General features: G+C 32.7%; 2 protein-coding genes across 2 annotated transcripts; one reads left to right on the forward strand and one right to left on the reverse strand.

Annotated features, from left to right (window-relative positions):
* Nucleotides 1–955: 955 nt before the first annotated feature.
* LOC110616641 (protein timeless homolog) lies at nucleotides 956–12,091 on the reverse strand. The gene is made up of 21 exons (XM_021759074.2): nucleotides 11,778–12,091; nucleotides 11,482–11,634; nucleotides 11,229–11,388; nucleotides 10,689–11,007; nucleotides 10,212–10,343; nucleotides 9,938–10,130; nucleotides 9,705–9,835; nucleotides 8,430–8,642; nucleotides 7,723–7,889; nucleotides 7,348–7,426; nucleotides 6,303–6,827; nucleotides 5,847–6,211; nucleotides 5,513–5,596; nucleotides 5,326–5,430; nucleotides 4,852–5,103; nucleotides 4,543–4,611; nucleotides 4,154–4,381; nucleotides 3,157–3,261; nucleotides 2,760–2,852; nucleotides 1,582–1,692; nucleotides 956–1,363 (listed from the first exon to the last, which is right to left on the reverse strand). Exons 1-21 carry the CDS (start codon nucleotides 11,872–11,874, stop codon nucleotides 1,126–1,128), a joined length of 3,819 nt encoding a protein of 1,272 aa, XP_021614766.1. The 5' UTR covers nucleotides 11,875–12,091; the 3' UTR covers nucleotides 956–1,125.
* A 4,633-nt stretch (nucleotides 12,092–16,724) lies between these two features.
* LOC110617587 (plastidial pyruvate kinase 2) lies at nucleotides 16,725–21,620 on the forward strand. Its single transcript, XM_021760485.2, has 12 exons — nucleotides 16,725–17,195; nucleotides 17,667–17,945; nucleotides 18,543–18,708; nucleotides 18,837–18,971; nucleotides 19,117–19,227; nucleotides 19,325–19,413; nucleotides 19,917–19,979; nucleotides 20,076–20,251; nucleotides 20,340–20,442; nucleotides 20,538–20,686; nucleotides 21,013–21,121; nucleotides 21,244–21,620. Exons 1-12 carry the CDS (start codon nucleotides 16,947–16,949, stop codon nucleotides 21,349–21,351), a joined length of 1,737 nt encoding a protein of 578 aa, XP_021616177.1. The 5' UTR covers nucleotides 16,725–16,946; the 3' UTR covers nucleotides 21,352–21,620.
* The last annotated feature ends 1,037 nt before the right edge of the window (nucleotides 21,621–22,657 follow it).

The following is a 22,657-nucleotide window of genomic DNA, read 5'->3' on the forward strand; positions in this document are numbered from 1 at the left end:
ACTTCATTTTTCAAAACGTATAGTAAATTGTATAAATTAAAAAACAATTGAATTAGATTTATATTTAAAATCTGTAAATTTTTATTTTGTATATCTTTAATCTGTTTTAAATAACAGATGCTAAATATTTAAGTAATTAATGTTGTTTTAAATGTCACTAGTATTCTAATTTGAGAAAATTAAATTCAAACATTTAGTTTTTAATTTTATAAAAGTTTAATGAAACAAAAATAAAGCCTAGTTTAAGATTTTTTTTTGGCCTTGAAATGAAAAAATAAATTATAGCCTAATTTTAACACTATACAAATACCTTTCATTTACCAACCACCACCAGGTTTAATTGTCAAACATTAGGCAAACCCCAATAAAGAAAACGCCATTAATTGGCTGAAGCTATCTGGAAAAGATCCATTCAATGCGATGTTTACAGGCAGCAGGTTCTTTCCAAGGAACAAAAAGCTTGTGATATCAAGCAATACACCATGAGTCTAATTTATAATTAAGTAATTTATACCAATCTCTTTGAAATTTAGTAAAATTTATAATTTAATTTTTATTATTTTAATAATAAATAATATAATTTTTTATATTTTTTATATTAATAAAATAATCTTTCTATTAAAAATTAAAACATAACAATTTAATTTTTTGAATTCACTTTTTATAACAATTTAATTTTTTTAATTTTAATAATTTATAATAATTTAATCTTTTTAATTTAAATTAAAATATGCAATTAGCTGTTAATTAATAATAAAATTAAAAGAAAAACTATTTTATTAATAAAATAAAATTTTAAAAATTAGATTAGTTACTATTAAATAAACGAGGACTAAATTATGAATTTTACTAAATTATAATATAAATTAGATTCCATTTAACCTAAGCACAAAATTGATAAATACCAATTCTGACTTTATAAATAAATTTGTAGACCATAGAGCTACCTCCACAATTGATCACTAAACTGCCTACATTTTCTATATATACAAAATATTAACAGACATGCTGCCAGGAAAAAGGGAGAGGGGTTGAAAGATTACCATAGCAAATGATCATACTATGCAAGTACGCAAAACGCCTATCACAACAAACTAAAAATAACCAATTCCCCATTGTAACATCTTAATCATCATCATCAAAGTCGACTACCATCCTCAACTTCCTCCTAAGTTGGGCAGTTTTTATTGACGAGCCAGAATCAGCATGATCGTCATCATCCATTTGTCGATCTGCTAAATCATCCTTGTCATTGACTACCGAAACAACTGGACTTCTACTGACACTGCCAATTGCTTCAGGTTCTGAAGCATCTTTCTGATTAATGTTGAGAGCATCATCCTCGTGAATCCCTTCTTCATCCCTTGATAAGAAAAGGGTTTTTAGGTCAACTCATTTTTAACTTGCTGAACAGCAATAGATAATTCCAACAAAGAAAGATTATGATCAAACAGCAACAGCCAACAGACCGAACGAAGAGAACTTATCAGCCCTAGATGAAGCTATACACACTGCTTATCAAATCTTCATCACTATATGGAGAAGGCAAGCTTTTGGTAAAGAATCGGCTTAAGAATATACCTTTGTGCAACATCTTTAGAATCTCCATCGCCCAAGTTTTCATCAGTTACTTTCCTCTCAACAGAAGTTGTAGTGAGCTTTCTCCTTTTTGCTTTTGGCTTTCGTGTTTTACTGTGTCCGAAAGATAAATCAAGAAGAATAACAAAACAGAAACGGATAAATAAAAGGCTACCAGGCATGATTATAACATACTTAACATAATAGTTGTCAAATCAAGTATCAAAATCGTCATCTTGAATCAATAATTCAGAATTGAATCATAACACTCGGTACAATTTTTTAATACTCAATTGAAAATAATATATATAGAGATATAGATATATTTTCTATTAATTTTATCAAAACACATAGAACATTTAATCGTGAATCACGTCCATATACAAATTTTAATTGCAAATCATGTAATGAATATAAAATCAAAGAGAACTTAATAACTTTGCTATGGGCAGCTGAAAGTATCAAACAAGAAAGTTAAAAGTTTGAAACAAAAATTACTAGAACTATCTTGCATCAGTTGCCACTTATTTTGCATTAAATTTGCTGTCCTCTTCAGTTTTCTGTCTCCCACCTTTTGAGTTTAGCCATTTGTTGCCCTTTTCCTTATGAATAGATGAATGATGAATCTAACAATTCTAGTGATTCACCTTCGATTATTGCAATTACTGCGATTCTTACTGATTTTTAGCTATTTACAATTCACCCATTAAATTCATATCGTTAGACTAGTTTTTCATTATGAATTGTATTACTCATGATTCTAATAACACTGGTTACATTAAGAACTTCCATTAACAAAAGCACAAACATGTTTTTAAAATACACTGCCGACCAAATTTAAATGTAAAAGGAAACAGAGAAAAGGAGAAGAAGAAATAAAACAAAGCAGTCCTAAAATATTTTGCCAAATTACATTAAAGGAGTGATTTAGCAATGTAAGGACTTCTCTTTCACATCACAACAGCAATGTTAAGAATAAAAGAATTTACATGAAGCCTGTTACAGATCAAATGCAACAAGGGGCAACGAGATGTACTAAAATAAAAAATTGTTGATATTGCATATCTTCTTGTTAAAATTTGACAAAAAGAATGAAATGCTAATAGTCAAAATAAACATATATCTGGGCACAACTACTTAAGCATCCAAAATTGTGCTTTTACACAAAAGGAGAGACTTACTTAAGAGCAGAGGCCAAAATTTCGTCATCAGGTAACCCTGCCTCTGTACTCTGTGCCTCCCCAAACAATCTATCACCATCCTTGCTTTTGTGCCTGACAATTGGGGTGGGGGAGTCATTTATAGACGAGCAAATATTAATTGAAAAATAAAAATAATCTGAAAAAACTTTTAAAAGAAACCCAGAAGTTGAAAAAAGAAGGAAACGTCACAGTAAGCCAATCTGCTACTTCGTAGTGAAAGGAATTGAATTTTCAGTAACAACCGTAAATTAAAAAAAAAGCATTATAAAGAATAACAACCATAAGAAACAGACGAGCATTATAAAGAATAGGCCACGTTAAACAGCAGCTGGTTCTACATTTATATGTTGACAGAGTGAGAGAAAGAAAGAGATACTTGAGAATAGAACTTAGGAATTCATCATCAGAATCATCAGAAAACTTTTCTCTGTTCCGTGTAGACGACTCATTTAAAAATCTGCCACCATCCTTGTTTCTACTCCTACAATTGAAAGATAATAACCAGTCATTATCAAGATGCACATGGCTTTGCAACATTAGCATTACACAAAAAATCTTAGCGGTTGCAGTCAGCCACAAAAGCCAGAGCCTTGCGAAGATCATGAAACAGATTGGCCGACAATTTTATGAGTTCAAAAAACAGGCTGCTTAGTTTCAAGGAAGATGCAGAAATCTGCATTAACTGAAGCATGAGAAATAACCTAAAATGTCACTTAGATACAAAATACATGATTATAAAGCTTTGAATATTGTAAAGGGATCAGCCAAGTTTCATTAAGAATACATCTTAAGTGCACGTACTGGACTTATGAATTTTCCATTTAACTCAGTTCCACATTGCCATATGGGAAAATTTTCATTGTTATTTTGTGTTTTGAATTTGGATATGATTTTTCATAGGTCGAATTGTAACTCAACTCAAAAGTTCTACACAACCATCAGAAAAAATATTTTGTGAGGTTATGGTAGTAAGAGAGGGCTTAAGCATATATAAACATTGTAGTTTGTGCCTTAATGTGAGATTTTCAAGAAACTCAATAGGATTAGGGTCTGAAAGTTCCAAAAGATTGTACCTTATTCTTTTCATTATAATAATAGCATCTCTATCTTACCCGTGAATATAAATCTTATGTTAAAACCACATAAATCTTGTGCCCATTCTTCCCTCTCTCTTACACAATGATAGTGTGAATACATGTGCCAAGATCTGTATGCCTATTATAACATTCATGAGCGAGAGACTCCAGCTTTCAATAGATACAAAGCCAAGCACCAAACACATAACTAATACAAAACAAGGAATCTAGATTGCATGAATTATAAGATAAATACTCAGAAGCACTGACGTATTCCAAACTTGAGATATTAGGTACCTATTCCTCCTCAATGATAACAATGTTTCGTCATCAGAATCATGTCCTCCAGTTGAAAGGCTACTCGGTTCATCATCTATTAGATGCAATTTTGCCTCAGACCTCTCTTGCTGAGGAAGACGCAAGCCAAGTTGCTTGAGTTTTTGAGAAATTTGTGCAGCTGTGAAAGAATTACCAGCAGGCATTGCATTTGCAATCATATAACTGCATCTTTTATGCTCTTTGAACCTGAGCACAGTATACAATTACAAAGAATAGAGCAGCAATTGTTTTTTATTGCAAATTTAACATCTTACAGGGTGGAAATAAAATTAAAGTGCATATCATGTATAGAATAAACAGGACTAAACCTATATTATATGAACTATAACTACGGAATCAGTACTTACTGCTCAAATAAAGCTCTAATCATTTCCTCCTGATCTTTGTCAAAGGCACGCACTCTTTTCCTGGTGGCCCTGTTGAAAGGAAGGATAAGCACATCAACCTGAATAAAAAGACTGACAGTTTTTACCAAAACTTCAATCCATATTTTAGAACATGCATTAGCATATGCTTCGTATCATGCCCTTCCAAGTTTTGAACTGCTTTCAGAGTAAAAAAACTCAGTTTTGCAAATAAAGATATTTGAAACCTTGAATAAAACAAAATCTGTGAACTATGAAAGTTCAAAAGCAGGATGCTCAAACAATACTTACAAAGCTTGCCTCGGCATGGTCCCTTCAAAATCAATTGAGTTGCGAAGATCACTTTCTTTTTCTGTTGTCCTTCCTTTCTCCCCAGGTTGATTAGAAATAGAAGATGTTTTATCAACACCTCTCATCCTTCTCTTTGATGCCACTTTTAATCCTAGTTGCTTGAGCTTGTTGAAAACTTGTGCAGGTGAAATATGACAAGTGGGATCTAGAGATTCTGCAATCAGACGGCTACAGTTCCCATCGTCCTTGAATCTGCAGAAATCCAATCAGTTAAAACAGATTTAATGAACCAAAAAAGTGTACAAGACAATCATGTCTCAGCCTTCATGGGGAAGGAAAAAAATTACATAATCAATCCATCATAAAAGAACCATGACCAACGATAATGCATTGCTGCACCTCTTATGAATGCATATCATGTACTCTTGCAAGGAAATGCTTGTAATTCTTTCAGTTTTGCCAAGCAACACTTACTTCTCATAGAGATCTCTTATTTGCATTTCCAACTCATCAGTGAGAACAAATCTCCTCTTTCTTTTGGAAATCCCTTCAGTTTCATGTTCCATGGTATTTTCTGCACTGCACCAGCCAAATGCACAAAGTAAGATTAGGAAAGCTAAAACTTAAAATCACAAATAGGGGTTGTTCCAGGACATCGTACTACTCAGAATTTCCTTTCCCATCGTCGCTGCTCTTTGAATTAGGTGAGATGTCTCTCCGCACTTCACCAAAATTTTCTTTCAACCTAGACAAAAGAAGGCAACATAAATCTCACAATTAAGATGTCAGCAACTCCATCCAATCAAGAAAAATTCTCAATATAGTGAAGAAGATGCCACTTTTCCAAAAAGACTTACTGATAATTGCCTAAAAATTTAAATTAAATTTCAAAAGCACCAAAATAAAAAATTTCTTAATAACTAAGGTAAAAATTTCTTAACTTCCTATTACTGTTTATTGTCATAGTGGAGGAGGGGATAATAAAAATGTCTCACTTCTGATATGGCTCGTGCGAGATCACAACATCTGCTTCATCCTCACCCAATGCATCTGCTATGTTTCTTGGAACCCATCCTTTTGCCTGTGAAGACCCAATTTCTCCCTTTTCAAAGACTCCCCAACTACTAGTTTCCTTCCTTATATGGCCAAGCTCATGTAACAAGTATTCAGCATTAATGTAATGGCACTCTTTGCGGGACTTCCAAAAGAGAACTTCCACAAATAGAAGCGGTTGACTTTTCATTTTTCTTAACATTCTTCTAATGAAACTTGCCAGGAAATTAACAATATTTGCATATTCCTTGCACGGACGTGTCTTTTGCTCATCCAGAATGTCATAAAATGTTGTGAGTAGTGATAACTGCACAAATTTGTCAAACATGATTCTACATATGTGAGGATCGTATGCTACAATATGAAAATCTTGAGGATGAACGGACTTCTAGACTAACCTGATAAAGCATTGGAGAAAGATCCAGGTCATCAGTGATTTTCTGCAACATGCATATGATGTAGTGATTTGTACTGATGGAATTACTCTTGTAGAACCGAAGCAACCAGCACAAATTCTGAATGATGTTGTGGTTTGCGAAAGCTGATACGAAGGTAGATACCTTAAAGTCAACTTCATAATTTGCAGCAGGCAGCTCATCACCAGAAGAATCATCAGAGCTGCAAGAAAGATTATAATCCTTGTGATCACTCTTTCTGTTACCCACTGGAGGCAGATTCGCCATCTCTGGTGAAACTATTTCAGGCTTATCAACCTGAATAGCATTGCAGATGTTTTCTTGATTATCAGAAGTCACGTTTCCTTGGCTTTTCTCTTGCAATGTGCTCAAATCAGCTGGTTCTTCAGTATTAGAAGAAAGGTTCAGATCCTGATTGGTGACTTCATCTCGAGACATTTCATTTTTAGTTTCCATCTTGTCACTCAACACTTTCTTCTTTCTAACCTTCCTTGATTTCTTCGAAACCTTAATCATGAAACAAAATTTTTACTATTGATCGCTATAATAGAAAAAGGTGAAGCAAAAAATATTAAATTCTAAATTAGAAGACCATAGATGCAATGAAACGGATCACATCTCAAGCAGCAGCGGAAAAAAAAGGTATATAAGCATGAAGTCCAGTGCTGACTAATGGCATTTTCCAATAAAGAATCAAATAAAAATATAAAAATTGTTTTCCAAAAAGAACAGGCTCGAGTTCACGGGAGAAGCATATATCTATTCACAAATACGTGCAGAATAGTATTGCTGATATTGCAACAGTAAGTACCTGTTAAATTACAGTGGCTGTATACATTACTACATTTTAGTCATAATGAGTAGCATAACGAAAAATTGAAAAAAAAAAAATTCTAATGCATAAGAATGAATTAGTCCACTTCTAATAGGATCTATTTTACTAAGATAACATTCTTTGCATCTGATCTGCATAATGCGTTGATTGAATTCAGGTCTAATACAATAGGGCAGAGATGACCTTTCTTACCCTTAATGTGCCACGAGATTGGAGATTCTCCATCAGTCTTACAATTACATGAATAGTTTCCACCAAATCTGCAAGATCACTGACAAGAAAAAAAAAAATATGATACAAGTAGCAAGATCTTGAAAAAATCACATAAATCATTAATAGAGATTCAGGCAAAAAGATGAAATAAATCAATTTCATTGATAAGCTTGATTAAAAGATGCATTTACTAATGATTGATGTCAAAGATATGCTTCCTTTACATATCTAGTGAAAAATGGACTTTTAAGATAAATGTAGAGAGCAAACATAGTAGCATAGAAATGAGCCACAAAAAAGAGAAAATATGCATGCTATCATGAGGAAATATTCTTGGGTTTGTAAGGGAAAAACCTTTTGGATTGTTTGTGAATGTTAAATGATTTGATCAGGCCCAAAAGGAACTGGGTCATTCCTAGATCAGTTTGATCATAGAATAACTTGTAAAGCAGGATGCGAGCTGTTTGAGGCTCCCTAGAATCTTCAGGCAATAACTTAAGAACCAAGTCTAAAATGCGGATCTGCATGAAAGAAAAGCAACAACTTAAGCAACTATGCAACATTAAAATCTAGCATAGAAGAGGAGATTTAGAGAAGATACAACCATAATATCACCAAAATTTTATGCCCACGAAGAGGCACTAACTTGAGAGAACCTAAAGCTTTTCAATCATTACCATGTTTAGAATTTGGATTTGGATGTCTTAACAGAAATTATCATCTGCAAATGAAACACATCTTCAACTCCAATATGTAAATCAACTACAGAAAAAGCCATGTGTTACAGAGAGATTCAGAATCTATCTTGCATCATAAGTTGATCTCTTCCTTCTCCTTTACTCATTGTCAATCAACTCTCTAATCCAAAAGGTTTTGTTGGGAATCTTTGCTTTATTCATAGATAAGCTCATGCTACCATACTCTTAGACAGCATTTAAAATTTCTTCTCAAATCTGAGAAGCGTCTAGAATTATTTCCAGAAAATAAGCTCTCCTTTTTTAGGAAAAAAGCACATGGAAATGACAAGCATTCATCTGATAGAGTCAATAAGTATAGTCTACCATAATTTTCATAAGTGAGCCCGCCGCTGATAGAAATTTATAGTCGTTTGTTTCCTTCAAGCCATCAAAGGCATTGCGCCACCTTGAAATGACAATTAGAAACATTGATTCGCTCATTGTTGCTGCAATTGGTCCACAAATATCGCCCTTGAATATTGTGCTATCAGCGAGTTCATTGGACAAGCTGTGAGAATTGTCCCTTTCCATGTTCGGCTGTTAATGAGAAAACATCCGCAAATAGTTTAAGATGGAAACAAAAAGATCTAAAAAGAATGAAAAAGAGAGAAAGAGTGATGAAATGAACTAGTTTTTGAACGAGAAAAATGACAAGCTAGCAATAGTAATCAAGACTGTAGAACTGTGCGCAAAAACAAAAACTATAAAACTTTGAATAGAAAACCATATGTAGGCTTTCATGGAAAAAAAAGATGATTACTTGGACTGGCTTTTTCAGAATGATCCAATAACACCATTTTAAAGAATTTAATATTAGTCTTTTGTTAATAAATTTTTCATTTTGAGCAATTGCATGAATTCTTTGGAGCTGAACTACACATATATCTCAGTGAAATTACATTGAATCCTTCATGGCAGGCTCTCTAGAAGAAAAGCAATCTGATGCATCTTCTACTATTCCAATATATGAGGTTATGCCACCATATCATAGGCATTTCAGCTTTTGGACTAAATAAGAAGTACGTGATTCTGAATTTTTGCCCAATTCTTTTCCTTTCATGTCCAGTGTTAATTATTAAACAATCAAACCACCATTTCGTTTGATTCAAGATTGAGACAAACAAATATTATTTTATTGAAGCTAAATGTATTAAAACAAAATAAGCAACTACAACACCAAGTATTTACCAGATGGCAATAGATGGAGAGAAATATAAACCAAATATTAGCAGTAGCCATCAATCACATTGTTGCATGAGTACTAGAATCTTAATCATGCACTAGGTGAAGTGCATAGCAACTCTATGCTCACACGTTCAGTACCGCTAACCAGTGTTTTTAGATTACCAAATACGTTAAGTGCAGGTAAAATCTTTAAAATCTCTTATAATTAAACAAAAATATGGATGAAATATTCAGATTAATATAATTGATAAAGAGATGACTATATATGTGTATCAAAACAGCAGTATATATATGATCCATGGACAACATGTTAAGGAAATACAGCGTGATTGCAGGAAGTCATAATGTCCATCAGAGAATAGAGGATATCAATAGTTTATTACACAAATAGAGATAAGTGCCTCCCTATCTCACCTCGTAAGTCAAAAACTTGTGATATTGGAAAGAAGTAACAAACTGAGCAACCTGGAAGAAAACAACAATGTCACTCTTCTGGATTGCATGATGCTCCTTTTCAATGTCCTCACAAATTGTCTGCATCAGAACTGATATGCATTTGATTGATGTTAAATATTAATGGTGTAGTAAAAAAAAATAAAAACAAAAAATATATATATAAAACAACACATTAAATTCAGAAAATATACCATTGTAACCTCCTGATAAGAACTGGTTCAGAAAATCATGCAGCAACACCAAAATGTTATCCTTCATTGAAGGAAATCTCCCATAATCCCACACAATCTTTTTAGTCGAACTCCTTTGAATTTTATGAGGTTTGGGCAGGATATTCTGAGAAGCAGATCTAGGGTTTCCTTTGCATACTGCTTTAGAACCATCCTGTTGAATAACTACTCAATTAGTGTCATAGAAAAGAGTATGAAACCCTTCAACAGCATCACCTGTACTGCAACTACCTACCATAGTAAGCCTTGTAAATGTTCCACTAAATTGTGAATGACGTGCAACATTTCTGGAAAGCTTTCTTTTCTCTTCTTCCTCTTCCATAATCGACTTAAGACTATCAAGAGAAGCCTTCGTGTCTCCGCTCACCTACCATATTAACATATAATACATTGATTACTGTGTATTGAACAAGAGAATAGCTAAACAAAGACATTGGGGGAGGGGGGGGGGCTATATGGTTAACAATTCAAAAAAAAGAAAATTAAAAGATTAGTAAAACTGCTAATTTAGCATCTATAGATACCATGCCATTCATTTAAAAGGATGTCATTCGCCATAATTTCATTGATACAGTATCATATATAAGAAAAAGTAAAGTTTTAGTACTTGACCTAATTTCATATTTTCCCTCTCTGCTTAAGTTTCTTTCAAGGACTTCTCTACTTACTGCGATCAGATAATGATGATTAAAAAGAAAATGAAGACACCAACCTGGAAATCATTTTGGTGTGCTTTGGCAATCAACTCTGGCTCTTGACCCAAAAAAATGTAATGGAATATCTCTAACAAAAGCAAGTTATCCTGACGAAGATAACCGTGAGAAACACGAACATGCTGAGTTATAATTAGAATTAGGTCCATTACATTCTCACGGAACAGAAGTTCCAGAAATCTATCTCTTAGTGACAAAAGATGGCAAGCAGATCCCCCAACTTTCTGTGGCAATGAAATGTCTTGGATGGCAAGAACGTTTCGAAATAGTGTGAGTACCAGCTGAACCAATTTCCAGTCATCCTCAGTGAATGATTCACTGTATCAAAGGGTGTTTGTTGATAATAAAATGATTAGAAAACATATATGCAACAGTGCAGTGGAAACTGCAAATTAAAAGTGTGATGAAAATATGAGAATATAATATTGGAAACACTCAGACCAAGCAAAACGGAAAAGGATAATAGAAAAATCCAGTGGCTTTTCCGAGTAAATGGAGAACTGACAGTAGCACGCAGTGATGCTTATGGAACTTCTCACCATTCCAAATTTTCAAGCGGGCCTTCAAGCAGCGAAACAATCACTCCAACAGTGTCACTACTTGTGATCGCAGACTTCAAGTCCCATAGGTACTCTATCTGCTGAGGGATATCAACTGATGAAGGCTCAATTGGCATAGTAAGAAACACCAACACCTTCACTGAAACATTTGAAATGAAGAAATCATCAAGACCCAAGAAAAAAAAAACACACAAAACGAAGTATGTATAATAAGAACAGAAGCCGCATTAACCTGCATTTAAGACCAAGTTACGCTCATCTCGGCAAAATTGAATAATCGGAATCAAATCCTTGGACACGATCTTCCATTTGCATACTTCCTTAAACACTTCTCGCGTTTGTGGATCATCACGCCTTAAAAATCTCAGCAAATCCCTTAGATTATCTGCGAACATCTTAAACAATTTCGATTAGCGAAGGTGTTAAAACTTCCCAAGTTCCAATTAATTTACAGCTCATACTGGATTTCTTTTCCCGCCAACCAAACAAATGATTAGTTGATTATGGAGATCTGTGGCTGATATTTACCTAGGCAGTTGTCGCCCTTGGAGTAGCCGATGCGGTTGCCGGTTTCTTCCTCTTCGGCGACGCCAAGACCAGCGCAGACAAGCGACAGGTCTTCCATGTCCAATTTGAGTGAACGTCAGAGTTTAGAGTAGGCTTCGAGTATGGCTTTCGAATAGTGTAGAAACGAGAGACTTGATGGATTCAGATCTGAAATTAGACTTGCTGCAAGATGAAATCAGAGAGGGAGAGAGAGAGAGGGGGAGTGAACAGCTGAGGAATGTGATTAGGGCTTCGTTGGCGCGAATCGATATGAAAATTTTTTTCCCGCGCTTTGTGAGTGTGAATTCGGCGCCTTTGGGACCCGCAGAAGGGGGGGGGGGGGGGGGGCGGCGGTTTGGTGCTATGGATATGATAACAATTGTTGCAACCTGTGATGTGGCAGAATACAATTAGCGAGCATGTAATTTAGGGCTTGGGCGGTCTGTGAATTCTAAACGATATCTGGCTTACTCAAGTACATAGAAACTTTGATAAAAAATTTTAAGAAAAAAAATACATAGAAAACCTTTGAGGAAAAAAGAAAAGTGCATAGAAAACCCGAGTTTCTTGGATGCTGCCTTTTATCTCCGATGATTTATTTTTGTGAAAAATAATTTTAAATAAACTTTAATAATTATTTTATTTTTTAAATAAAAATTTAATAAGTTAAAAAAATAAATTTATTAGAAAATAAATAAATTTAATTTAATTATTGTGAAATATGTGATTTCAAAAAATTATAGTAGTCAATGAAACAAAATTGTTTATTGGAAATTTAATTTATAAATAATTATAGTAAATTAATAACATAGTATTAAATAAAGAATTTCATTGATTTTGTTGTAATAAGTTCCATAAATAAATTTTTTATTTTGAAATGAATTGATATTTACATTGAATAATAATTTGTGTGATTTATTTGTTTGAAAAAATAAATAAATACATTTATTAGCATTAATAAATTTTTGTCAAACTAAAAAATATTTGTCTGTATCTGAAGATTAATACACAAATAAATAATTTTCCTCATACAAAAATAAATACAACAAATTTGAATGTCTCTTGCTCTTCAAACTAAACAATAGCATAAACAAAACCCGGGATCTCCTCAACTCATACACACTCACCAACCTGGTCCCCATAAACATTGTCATTTCATGCGTAACAATTTTTCTACCTCTGGAAACAAAAGGACCATTCACTCCGCAACAAGCCTACAACCTCTGTTTATGAAAAACACAATTAGTAAGGGCCATACCTACAGTTTCCAACCAGCTCCCAAATTCTTAACTTACACATCACTCGATGGGCATCTGATCATTAATGAACAGCGGAGAATAAGTAAACATAGCCTTAACCCATATTCCGAATTTTGAGATTCTGCCACATTCACATCTCACCTTTTCACAACAACAACAAAAAACAAGTTATTATGGATGTTCCAGCAAAAATGTCGATCACTTTCCCTAAACACCACTTCAACGTGCCATCTCCGGTGACATGCTCAACATCCATTCTACCCTCTATTGATTGAACACTAATCATAGCATGGAACTCTTCCACCACATTCCTGATTCTGTCAATAACACTTAATCAAACTTGATGTTCTCGGGTAATTTGTTTCACATATAAGCATAATGTGGCAAAAGTATTAAAGGTTCCTTTTTGGCAAAATTTGGATAACACCACAAAATCACAATTTAAATAAAACCCATCTACAAAACTAACTCATGGCAATCCCATTCTAAAAACACCATATTTACCATCTTAAAATTGCATCATAAATATATAATCTATTTTTATTTTTACACTCATTTATTCAAATACATATAACATGTCAATAAATATACAATATATTATTAAAATTATGGTGAATTATATATTTAAATTTAAATTAATAATTTTATATTTGCTGATTATATATAGAGTTTAGTACATATTAAAAGTTTTTTATTTTTCGACACTATATAAAGAAAGGTATGCGGTTCCACACAATAATTTATTCCGATTTTCTTTTATAAAAAAAAATTCATTACAATAAAGATGGTACAAGTTCAAAAGATCAAGAGATATAACTATATGTGCCCAATACATTTAAAATTAAAAATCCATGCCCAAAGTAAGGACCAAATCAACACCGACTCTAAAAAGGAAAAGGGTACTTGACCCATAACAGAAGACTCAATTGGAGATCACTTGCGACGCTAAGCAACCAAGAGAGACAAAAAAAATCGCATGGTTCTTTGAGCAATGAACTGTGAAGATACACAAGCCTCCGATTACTCAAAAGAACTAAATAAAATAACTTCTCATGAGCAGCTAGGATCAGGTCCATGTTGTAACAGTGCATGCATCGGCAAGGAAAATTATATGGATAAGTAGAAAGCGTCATAGAAGCCCAAAAGAAACAACTTCGGAGAACATTTGGAAGTCAAACCATGAGGGGAGACTTGCAAGAAAGTAGCGATAATTTTTTTTTTATTATTATTTTATATTTATTATATTTATCTACTATTATATATTATTTCTTTTTATATTATTATATTTTTATTATTTTACATATTAGTGTATAATTATATTAGTATACAGTTCCAATTTTCTCTAGAATGGTAATGGCTGAGAAAAATTTCAAAGCTGGGCCATTTTATTTGGGCAAAGCAGAATGCTAATATGCTTCATTGCCTTTTAGTGGATTTGTTATACCTGTTCTTATTTTCTTTTGCCAATTATTGCCCAATTTCTTAAGATACTTTCAACTATGCACGCGTGGCTGTTCGAATTGTTTTGAGTTTGATAATGCTCTGGTGGGTATTAGATGTAAGAAAATGGTTCAAGGGACCTATTAGGAGTGTTGAGATTCCAAATGAAGAGGTCTAACTTCAATTGCAAATTTAAACACATATCATTGGAACCTTCAAGTTCCATTACAGGCTGTTTGACTGAATCTTAATTACTGCTAAAATCTTTGTTTCCTTTTATCAATTGAATGACAATTATATTGAATGATTCCTCTTGTAGAGTAATGTTTGTCTTACTATTGACTTCACACAATTTATGGGCAAGGTAAAAAATCATCATACTGATGACAAAACCTAATATTATATACAACGATAGTAAAAACTACAAATCATGATATTCGCCATTATTAGTGATGTTTTGAGAGAATGAAATTTTATTATTTTGAGAATGGTTACATCAATATTTATATACACAAAAGCTATGGTTAATTAATAACTATAACTAATATAAACCTAATTTATGACTAAATTATAGGAGATAATTACAAGTTATTTACCGTTAAAAAGCCGAGATTTTATCTCTTTAAATACCCATCAACAAGAGATATCAATTTTGGTCTTCTCACGTTCAAAGCATTGAGTAGAGAGTGTTTTTGTTAAAAAATCTTCCCAAGTTCAAAGTATTTAGTAGAGAGTGTTTTTGTTAAAAGATCTGTAAGTTATTCTTTGAACAAGACATGTGCAATCGGAAAATTGCTATTTTGATTTTCAATACAAATAAAGTGATAGCCCACGTATATGTGTTTCATTTGCGAATGAAACACAAGATTTGCTGCAACATATGTGGCACTTAAGTTGTCGCAATAAATGATTGGGGCGGCAAAATATTTGACATGAATTTCCTAAAGTAAGTTTTATACCCAAGATAACTCGGTAGATGTTAATGCAATCGAGCGGTATTTAGCCTCGATCAAGGATTTGGCCATTGCTTTTTCTTATTAGACGATCATGCAACAGGATTACAATCCAAAAATATGATGTGTGCACTAGTTGATATCCAATCATTTTGATTGTCAATCTAGTCAGCATAGAAAAAGCATGTAGTACATAACAAGAATATTTTTTTCAAGAACATACCTATATCATAGATACCATTGAGATACAAAGCAACTGTTTCACAGCAGAATAACGATTTACTATTAGTCGAGAGGTAAATTGTATAAGTTTATTGACTATAAAGACCATGTCTGATTTAATTAGTAGTAGGTACGGTAGATTATCCACCATAGTCCAAAATAAAGCAACATCATCTAAGAAAATAAATGATAAAAATATTTTAATATAATTTATAATTTAATTAATTAGGCTATACTATATTTACTGTTTAGTCTTTTAAGTATTGTAATTATTAATAAATTAGTTTTTCAATTTTAAAAAATTTATTAAAATGTAATTATTTTTTATTTTTATTAACAAAAAATATAGCAAAAAAACTAAATTACTCATTCTTCCTTTTTTTATTTTTTTTTATTATTCTTTTTTAAAGAGAAAAATAAAAAAAATTGAAACTATTTTATTAATGGAGTGAAAAAATAAAAAAATAGAAATTGACTTATTAATAATGATAATATTTAGAGATTAAACAACGAGTTTATTTTTTTATTTTTTATTTATTTTTAATAAAAATAATTATTTTATTAATAGTAAAAAAATATAAAAATATTTTAATAAAATTTTAAAAATAAATAATTTACTTTGTTAATAATAAAAATATTTAAAAATTAAATAATAGATCTCTTTTATTTTAATAAAAAAGAAAAGACTTTACATCATGAAAATAATACACATTTATGTAAATTCGTGTGGATTTCATTTACTCTTTATATAAAGGCGATCTATATATTTATTTTTTAGCATTCATATTGATATAGTTTTAGATAAAAATTGCCCATAAAATGACTAATCAATAATAGTTAAGGGAGGCCTTTGAAGAAAAAAGAATTAAAGGAAGCGACAAGCAAGCAGTTAAGGAGGGAGTAGTTAATAGTTAGATAGGAATGTGTTTCCCATGAAAATAAAAGCAGAAAATTAAAACTGTGCTACCGAAACGACGCCACTTCCCAGTGTAGTCAATTAATCATAACATTGCAAACTGTTTTGAAATAAGAAATGTTTAGCGCAAATAGTGAAATGAAAAACCCATTGCATTTCTTCGATATAAACAAGTCTAAGCTCTCTACCTCGCCTCGCTTCTCTTCTCTCTAATTCAGCCTTTGCCATTTCCGCCAAATTTGGCGGCGACTTCTCCAACCTCTTTAACACAGCCTCCCTGTGACCTTTAAACCTCATAAGTGAATTCTCTCCCTCACCAGAGCTCCCTTTGGAAACTTATTTCTAGAGTACTGTCTTCACAATGGCCCAAGTTGTGGCTACCGGATCGATCCATGGTTCATTGTTGTGCCCTAGCTCTGGATCCCTACAAGAGCGAGTTGATAAGCTAAAGCCTTCAGGTTTTGCTTCGAAAGTATTGGCAAGTGATGAGAAAAAGAGGGAGAAGAACTGCCTCAGAATTGCCCCTAGAAGTACTCAAATAGCGGCTGCTAAGAGATCCGTGCGTGCTGAGCCTGAAGTTATTCCTGTCTCTCCCGAGGATGTACCGCAGGTCCATATTATCTGTACCACTTGATCATTTCCATTGTTTTTGTTGAGATCTAGATTTCCCATGTTTTTCGTCATCTGGTAACCGAGGAAGCATAATAATAAGCTCAATTGATCAAATTGCTTTCATCGCTGAGTATACGGAGGAAAAGAAAGAAGTGATGTTGAGTATATACTTTTTTCTTTTTCAAATAGTCATTTGCACATGGGAACGAATCCTTCGACATAACCTGGGACTGAGAGTTTTCTCTGAGTTTTCCAGGATTGTTCTGTAGCAGCGTAAATTTTCACAATGCGTAACTGCTATATATTCTCAGTTTACCAGTGGCACGCAGCCATATATATAGTGTGCGTCTATATTTTTTTTTCTCACAATAAAAGTGCTTAAGTTTTTTTTTTTTTTTTTTCTTTTTCCTTTGTGAGAATTTGATTGGAAACTGTCACTCATGAATTAGCTTACCACCTGTTTTTTTAGAGAGAAGAGCAAGTTTTGAATTTACAGCAATTAGGCGACACATCAGTGGGTGTGTGGTCCAAGCCCACAGTTAGACGAAAGACAAAGATTGTTTGCACTATTGGTCCTTCAACCAACACAAAGGAGATGATCTGGAAGCTGGCTGAGGCTGGAATGAATGTTGCCCGATTGAATATGTCTCATGGAGACCATGCATCTCACCAGAAAGTTATTGATTTAGTTAAAGAATATAATGCACAGTCCAAAGACAATGTCATTGCAATCATGCTTGACACCAAGGCAGGTTCATTTCATATTAATTTTGTGATTCATATTTGAACGGCTATATGTCTTTGCTTTAGTTGGCAATTTGCTCTACTTGGTGATATACCAGACATTTGGAACATTTCTTTAAATAGAGTTGCCACTTAGGCACTTACCAGTAGCATTACTCTGAATTAACTGTCAATGTGATTAGTATTCACCTGTTTTTGAATAGTGAACCTTCTATTACTACTAGTAATTTTTCCTGTGTCTTGAACACATCGATGCTACATGTGTCTCATATGCTCATGTCTGTGAAGCTGTTGAAGGTCGTGGCCATACCTATCCTTTTATATAAGTGACCTGGCAAGCAAAAGCAGTAATAAGCTTCTATATTTGCCATGGTATCACAATGGTGAAAATTTGTTATATACAAAATGCAGGTCTGCAATCTCCCAACTATTAAAATTGTGTTCAATATGTTGTAGTTAAATACATGACACAGGCACACACACACACTTAAATGTGCAAATATTCAGTAAATGAAATTATATGAAACAAACTTTCAACATAACATGTTCTCTTTCTTGTAACTGGTACTTCTCTTGCTCATTTGAATTTTGTTGTTATCAGGGTCCTGAAGTTAGGAGTGGTGACTTGCCTCAGCCAATCATGTTAACACCCGGCCAGGAATTTACTTTTACAATTCGTAGGGGAGTTGGCACTGCTGACTGTGTCAGTGTTAACTATGATGACTTTGTTAATGATGTAGAAGTTGGTGACATGCTTCTTGTTGATGGTATGCGACTTTTCTATCATCAAGGAAAGCTTAGCTTCTTACCTTGTGCTTTGGGTTTGGATTTTCCAAAATGTATACTTTTTTGGTGGTGAATTATATGATCTTCTTACTCTTGATCCATGATGTAGGTGGTATGATGTCACTATTGGTGAAGTCCAAGACAGATGACTCTGTGAAATGTGAAGTTGTTGATGGTGGAGAACTTAAGTCTAGACGTCATCTAAATGTTAGAGGAAAAAGCGCAACACTGCCTTCCATCACTGGTTGGGACTTGAATGCCTTTGATATCAATACCTCTGCTTCAATTCATTTATTCCTTGAAGCTTTACCTTCTTAGTTCCATTTTAGGCCCCAGGAAGGGAATGTTGTTTTTGCTCATGGACTTACTTTTATGATATTTTCTTGCAGAAAAGGACTGGGATGACATAAAATTTGGGGTGGACAACAAAGTTGACTTCTATGCTGTTTCTTTTGTTAAAGATGCACAAGTAGTTCATGAATTGAAGAACTATCTTCAAAGTAAAATCTATTTGCATGCTATATTACAATGTTAATTAAGTTGCATGATAATCAAGCAAAGTTTAACATGCATGATGCTTTCTTGTTATCTTGGCAGGCTGTGGGGCAGATATACATGTGATTGTAAAAATTGAAAGTGCAGATTCTATCCCAAATTTGCATTCAATAATCACAGCATCTGATGGGGTAACAACCTGAATCTTTGCATAGCATCTTTTAGCTGCTAGTACAACTTCCAAATTTAGTTATAAGCTGATTTTGTGAATAGTAGTGTTTTAATATTGAGCTTGGTGTCCCTTGTATGTGTGGAATTTAACAGTTTTAATTAGCTTTAGCTCAGTGAGTTCTCAAGTTTGAACCCTGGTGTGAGCCAAATTAACCCAAAAAAAAAAATATTTTAAACCCTCATATTAGTGAAAGCGAATAAGGAACAAGAAAGTTTTCTTTTTGCTATTGCTGCTCAGGACAACATGGTATCATAATATTACATAATTTATATACCTGGTGTGTTTATGCATGACAGTTTGATTTGTGTTTTTAGAAGAACCTGACATTTCTAGATGGATGCTTTGAAGAATGCACTTAGTCCAATGTTGATATCGAAGTACTTTTTGGTCAGCTTGGATATGGAACACTGTAAATCTTCCATAATTTATGTTCTAAATGTAGTATGTACTCATCTTATACAGGCAATGGTTGCAAGAGGAGACCTTGGTGCAGAGCTCCCCATTGAGGAGGTTCCTCTTTTGCAGGTAATTCTGTTTCTTCAAGAGTGATGACAGGATCATAATTGGTGCTAACTTATTAGTATGGACATGGAATTGAGTGATTTTCTATTTAAATTATAGGAAGAAATAATCAGACTGTGCCGAAGCATGGGGAAAGCTGTTATTGTGGCAACAAATATGCTGGAAAGCATGATTGTCCATCCAACTCCAACCAGAGCGGAGGTGTCTGATATTGCCATTGCAGTTCGTGAGGGTGCTGATGCAGTAATGCTTTCTGGAGAAACTGCTCATGGAAAGTGAGTATTTTTTTTCAATTGCGTACATTGTCAATGAAACTATATGTGAAAAAGAAATTCTCATTGAAGAAATTTCATGTCTTTGCAGATTCCCATTGAAAGCTGTGAAAGTGATGCACACAGTTGCTTTACGAACTGAAGCAACCATAGCTGGTGGTACAATGCCACCAAATCTTGGTCAAGCTTTCAAGGTACCTGAATTAAGTCTGTTGTATTTTATGTTTGTCATTTCTTTTGTTCCTTTTGATGCTCAACCTGAATACTAATAACTTGCTGTTTCTTGCAGAACCACATGAGCGAGATGTTTGCATATCATGCGACCATGATGTCAAACACTCTTGGAACCTCAATTGTTGTCTTCACCAGGACTGGTTTCATGTCTATATTACTGAGCCACTATCGACCTTCTGGCACTATTTTTGCCTTCACAAACGAGTTAGTTTCTTATACCCCTAGATTTCAAATTTGTCACCATTCAATTTCTCTGGCTCTTACCTGAGTTAAAGATACACTGATATTGGATCTTAAGGTGTAAACATCAACAATGGTGCTTTTGATGATCTTCTCATTTATCTTGGACTAATGGCATGAAAATAAACATAATAGGATTTGAGTTTTGATATTCAGCCCCCATAAATATATTAAACTACTGACTTAATGAGTTGCTGCTGTGAATTTGTTAGGACTGCACAGATCAGCCATTTACAGGCTATAGCTGTTTTTAGAGTTTGACTACTCACATGATTTTAATGACCATGCAGGAAGAGAATACAGCAGAGATTGGCTTTGTACCAAGGAGTATGTTCCATATACATGCAGTTTTCAGATGATGCAGAAGAAACCTTTGCAAATGCTTTATCAGTGCTCAAGGTTAAGGGCAAAGTCCATCAAAATCTTTTTAATTAGCTGGGAATTGAGGTGTAATTATCAGCTTATCTGTTGGGCTAATGATTTTTTTTCCTTAATTTCTTTTTCTGGGTTTCCATTTACAGAATCAAGGGATGGTGAAGGAAGGAGAGGAAGTTGCTCTTGTTCAGAGTGGCAGACAACCAATCTGGCGGTTCCAATCTACGCACAATATTCAGGTCCGGAAAGTGTAGAGTCGAAGAAAGATGATAAGCATATTGAATGTTCTCAGATTAGGATAATATATGGAGTTTTTATCTGAGCACTAAATTGACTTTCCGTTGTGAGATTTTGCATCATTCACTCGCCGTGTCTGCTTCGTAGGTTTTAACCGGACAATTTGTTAATGGTTTATTTTGCCTTCTCTTTTTCCTGATAGCCACGTGTTGTAGGATGCTATATAACAAAGTCGCAGCTGCAAAAAATTTGTTGCAATCATAGCATACATTCACTATTACTCATATATATTGCACAAATTATTTGTTAGTTATTTTAATAATATAATTTAATTTTTATAACTGCATAAAATTTTTTTATATGATTTTTCAATCCTTAAAATATCATTTTATATTATATAGTTATAATTTTTTTTTGCAGTTTTATACAACTTTTAGATTTGTGTTGAAAATTTTACTTTTTTAACTTTTTTATAATTAACTTTTTTTTTTTATCTTTTTGCTAATTTTAGATTAGTTTTAGAAATTATTTATTTTTTATATCTCAAAATGGAATATAATTTAAATCTTATCTTGTATAAAAGCTTTACTAGATTTTGTCACTTGATTCAATAAGGGTGTTCTAAAAATAGCAGCATGACAAATTTCTTTTATTCTTTTCTTATATTTTTATTTAAAAATAATTTAATTTATTAATAGTTAATTTTATATAAACACTTTTTTTTTAAAAAAAAATTTTCAACTATCAAAATATATTTTTTTATGTGAGAATTAGTTATTTAAAACGATTTATGTTATATGTATTAGAAATTTTAAAAACCTCTAATTTAAAATGTGAATGCTATAAAATTTTGTTCTTTATATTATATATCTCAAAAATAAATATTAAACTTACTAAAAACAAATATTAAATTGTAAACTACTTTAAACTTATTTTTATAATTTAAATTATGGCATGCGTACAAATTTTATTATTAACAAGGTTTTATTGTATAATTTGAAACTTAAAATATAAAAATAAATATTAAATTATAATATTAGAATAAATCAATAAATAACCAGTATAATAAGTTAACAAATTAATATGAAAATGACAAATTAAGCACCAATTTCTCCATTTCAATTAACATCTCTCTCTCTCCTCTTAAGCACTAATGATATGATATATATCTCATTGAATTTTAAAATTATATTATTTTCAATATACCATTTGATGATTTAGAAATAGCATAATTCTGTATAATGTGTATATGCTAAAGCTTATCCTAAAATAATTTAAATGAATTATTTAAAATAAAAAAGTCATTTATATTTATTGAAATTA

This window comes from Manihot esculenta, chromosome 6 (genome assembly GCF_001659605.2).
Source record: "Manihot esculenta cultivar AM560-2 chromosome 6, M.esculenta_v8, whole genome shotgun sequence".
Classification (NCBI taxonomy): Eukaryota; Viridiplantae; Streptophyta; class Magnoliopsida; order Malpighiales; family Euphorbiaceae; genus Manihot; species Manihot esculenta.

What these genes read in the sequence shown, in the direction of transcription:
- LOC110616641 (XM_021759074.2), bottom strand. Translation starts at nt 11,874, where the DNA reads ATGGAAGACCTGTCGCTTGTCTGCGCTGGTCTTGGCGTCGCCGAAGAG. An exon ending in TTTCTCCAATGCTTTATCAG is followed by an intron (nt 6,212 to 6,302) that starts GTTAGTCTAGAA and finishes AAATTTGTGCAG; the next exon opens with TTATCACTACTCACAACATT. An exon ending in GGGAAAGGAAATTCTGAGTA is followed by an intron (nt 5,431 to 5,512) that starts GTACGATGTCCT and finishes TGGCTGGTGCAG; the next exon opens with TGCAGAAAATACCATGGAAC.
- LOC110617587 (XM_021760485.2), top strand. Translation starts at nt 16,947, where the DNA reads ATGGCCCAAGTTGTGGCTACCGGATCGATCCATGGTTCATTGTTGTGC. An exon ending in CTCCCGAGGATGTACCGCAG is followed by an intron (nt 17,196 to 17,666) that starts GTCCATATTATC and finishes CTGTTTTTTTAG; the next exon opens with AGAGAAGAGCAAGTTTTGAA. An exon ending in GGAGAAACTGCTCATGGAAA is followed by an intron (nt 20,252 to 20,339) that starts GTGAGTATTTTT and finishes ATGTCTTTGCAG; the next exon opens with ATTCCCATTGAAAGCTGTGA.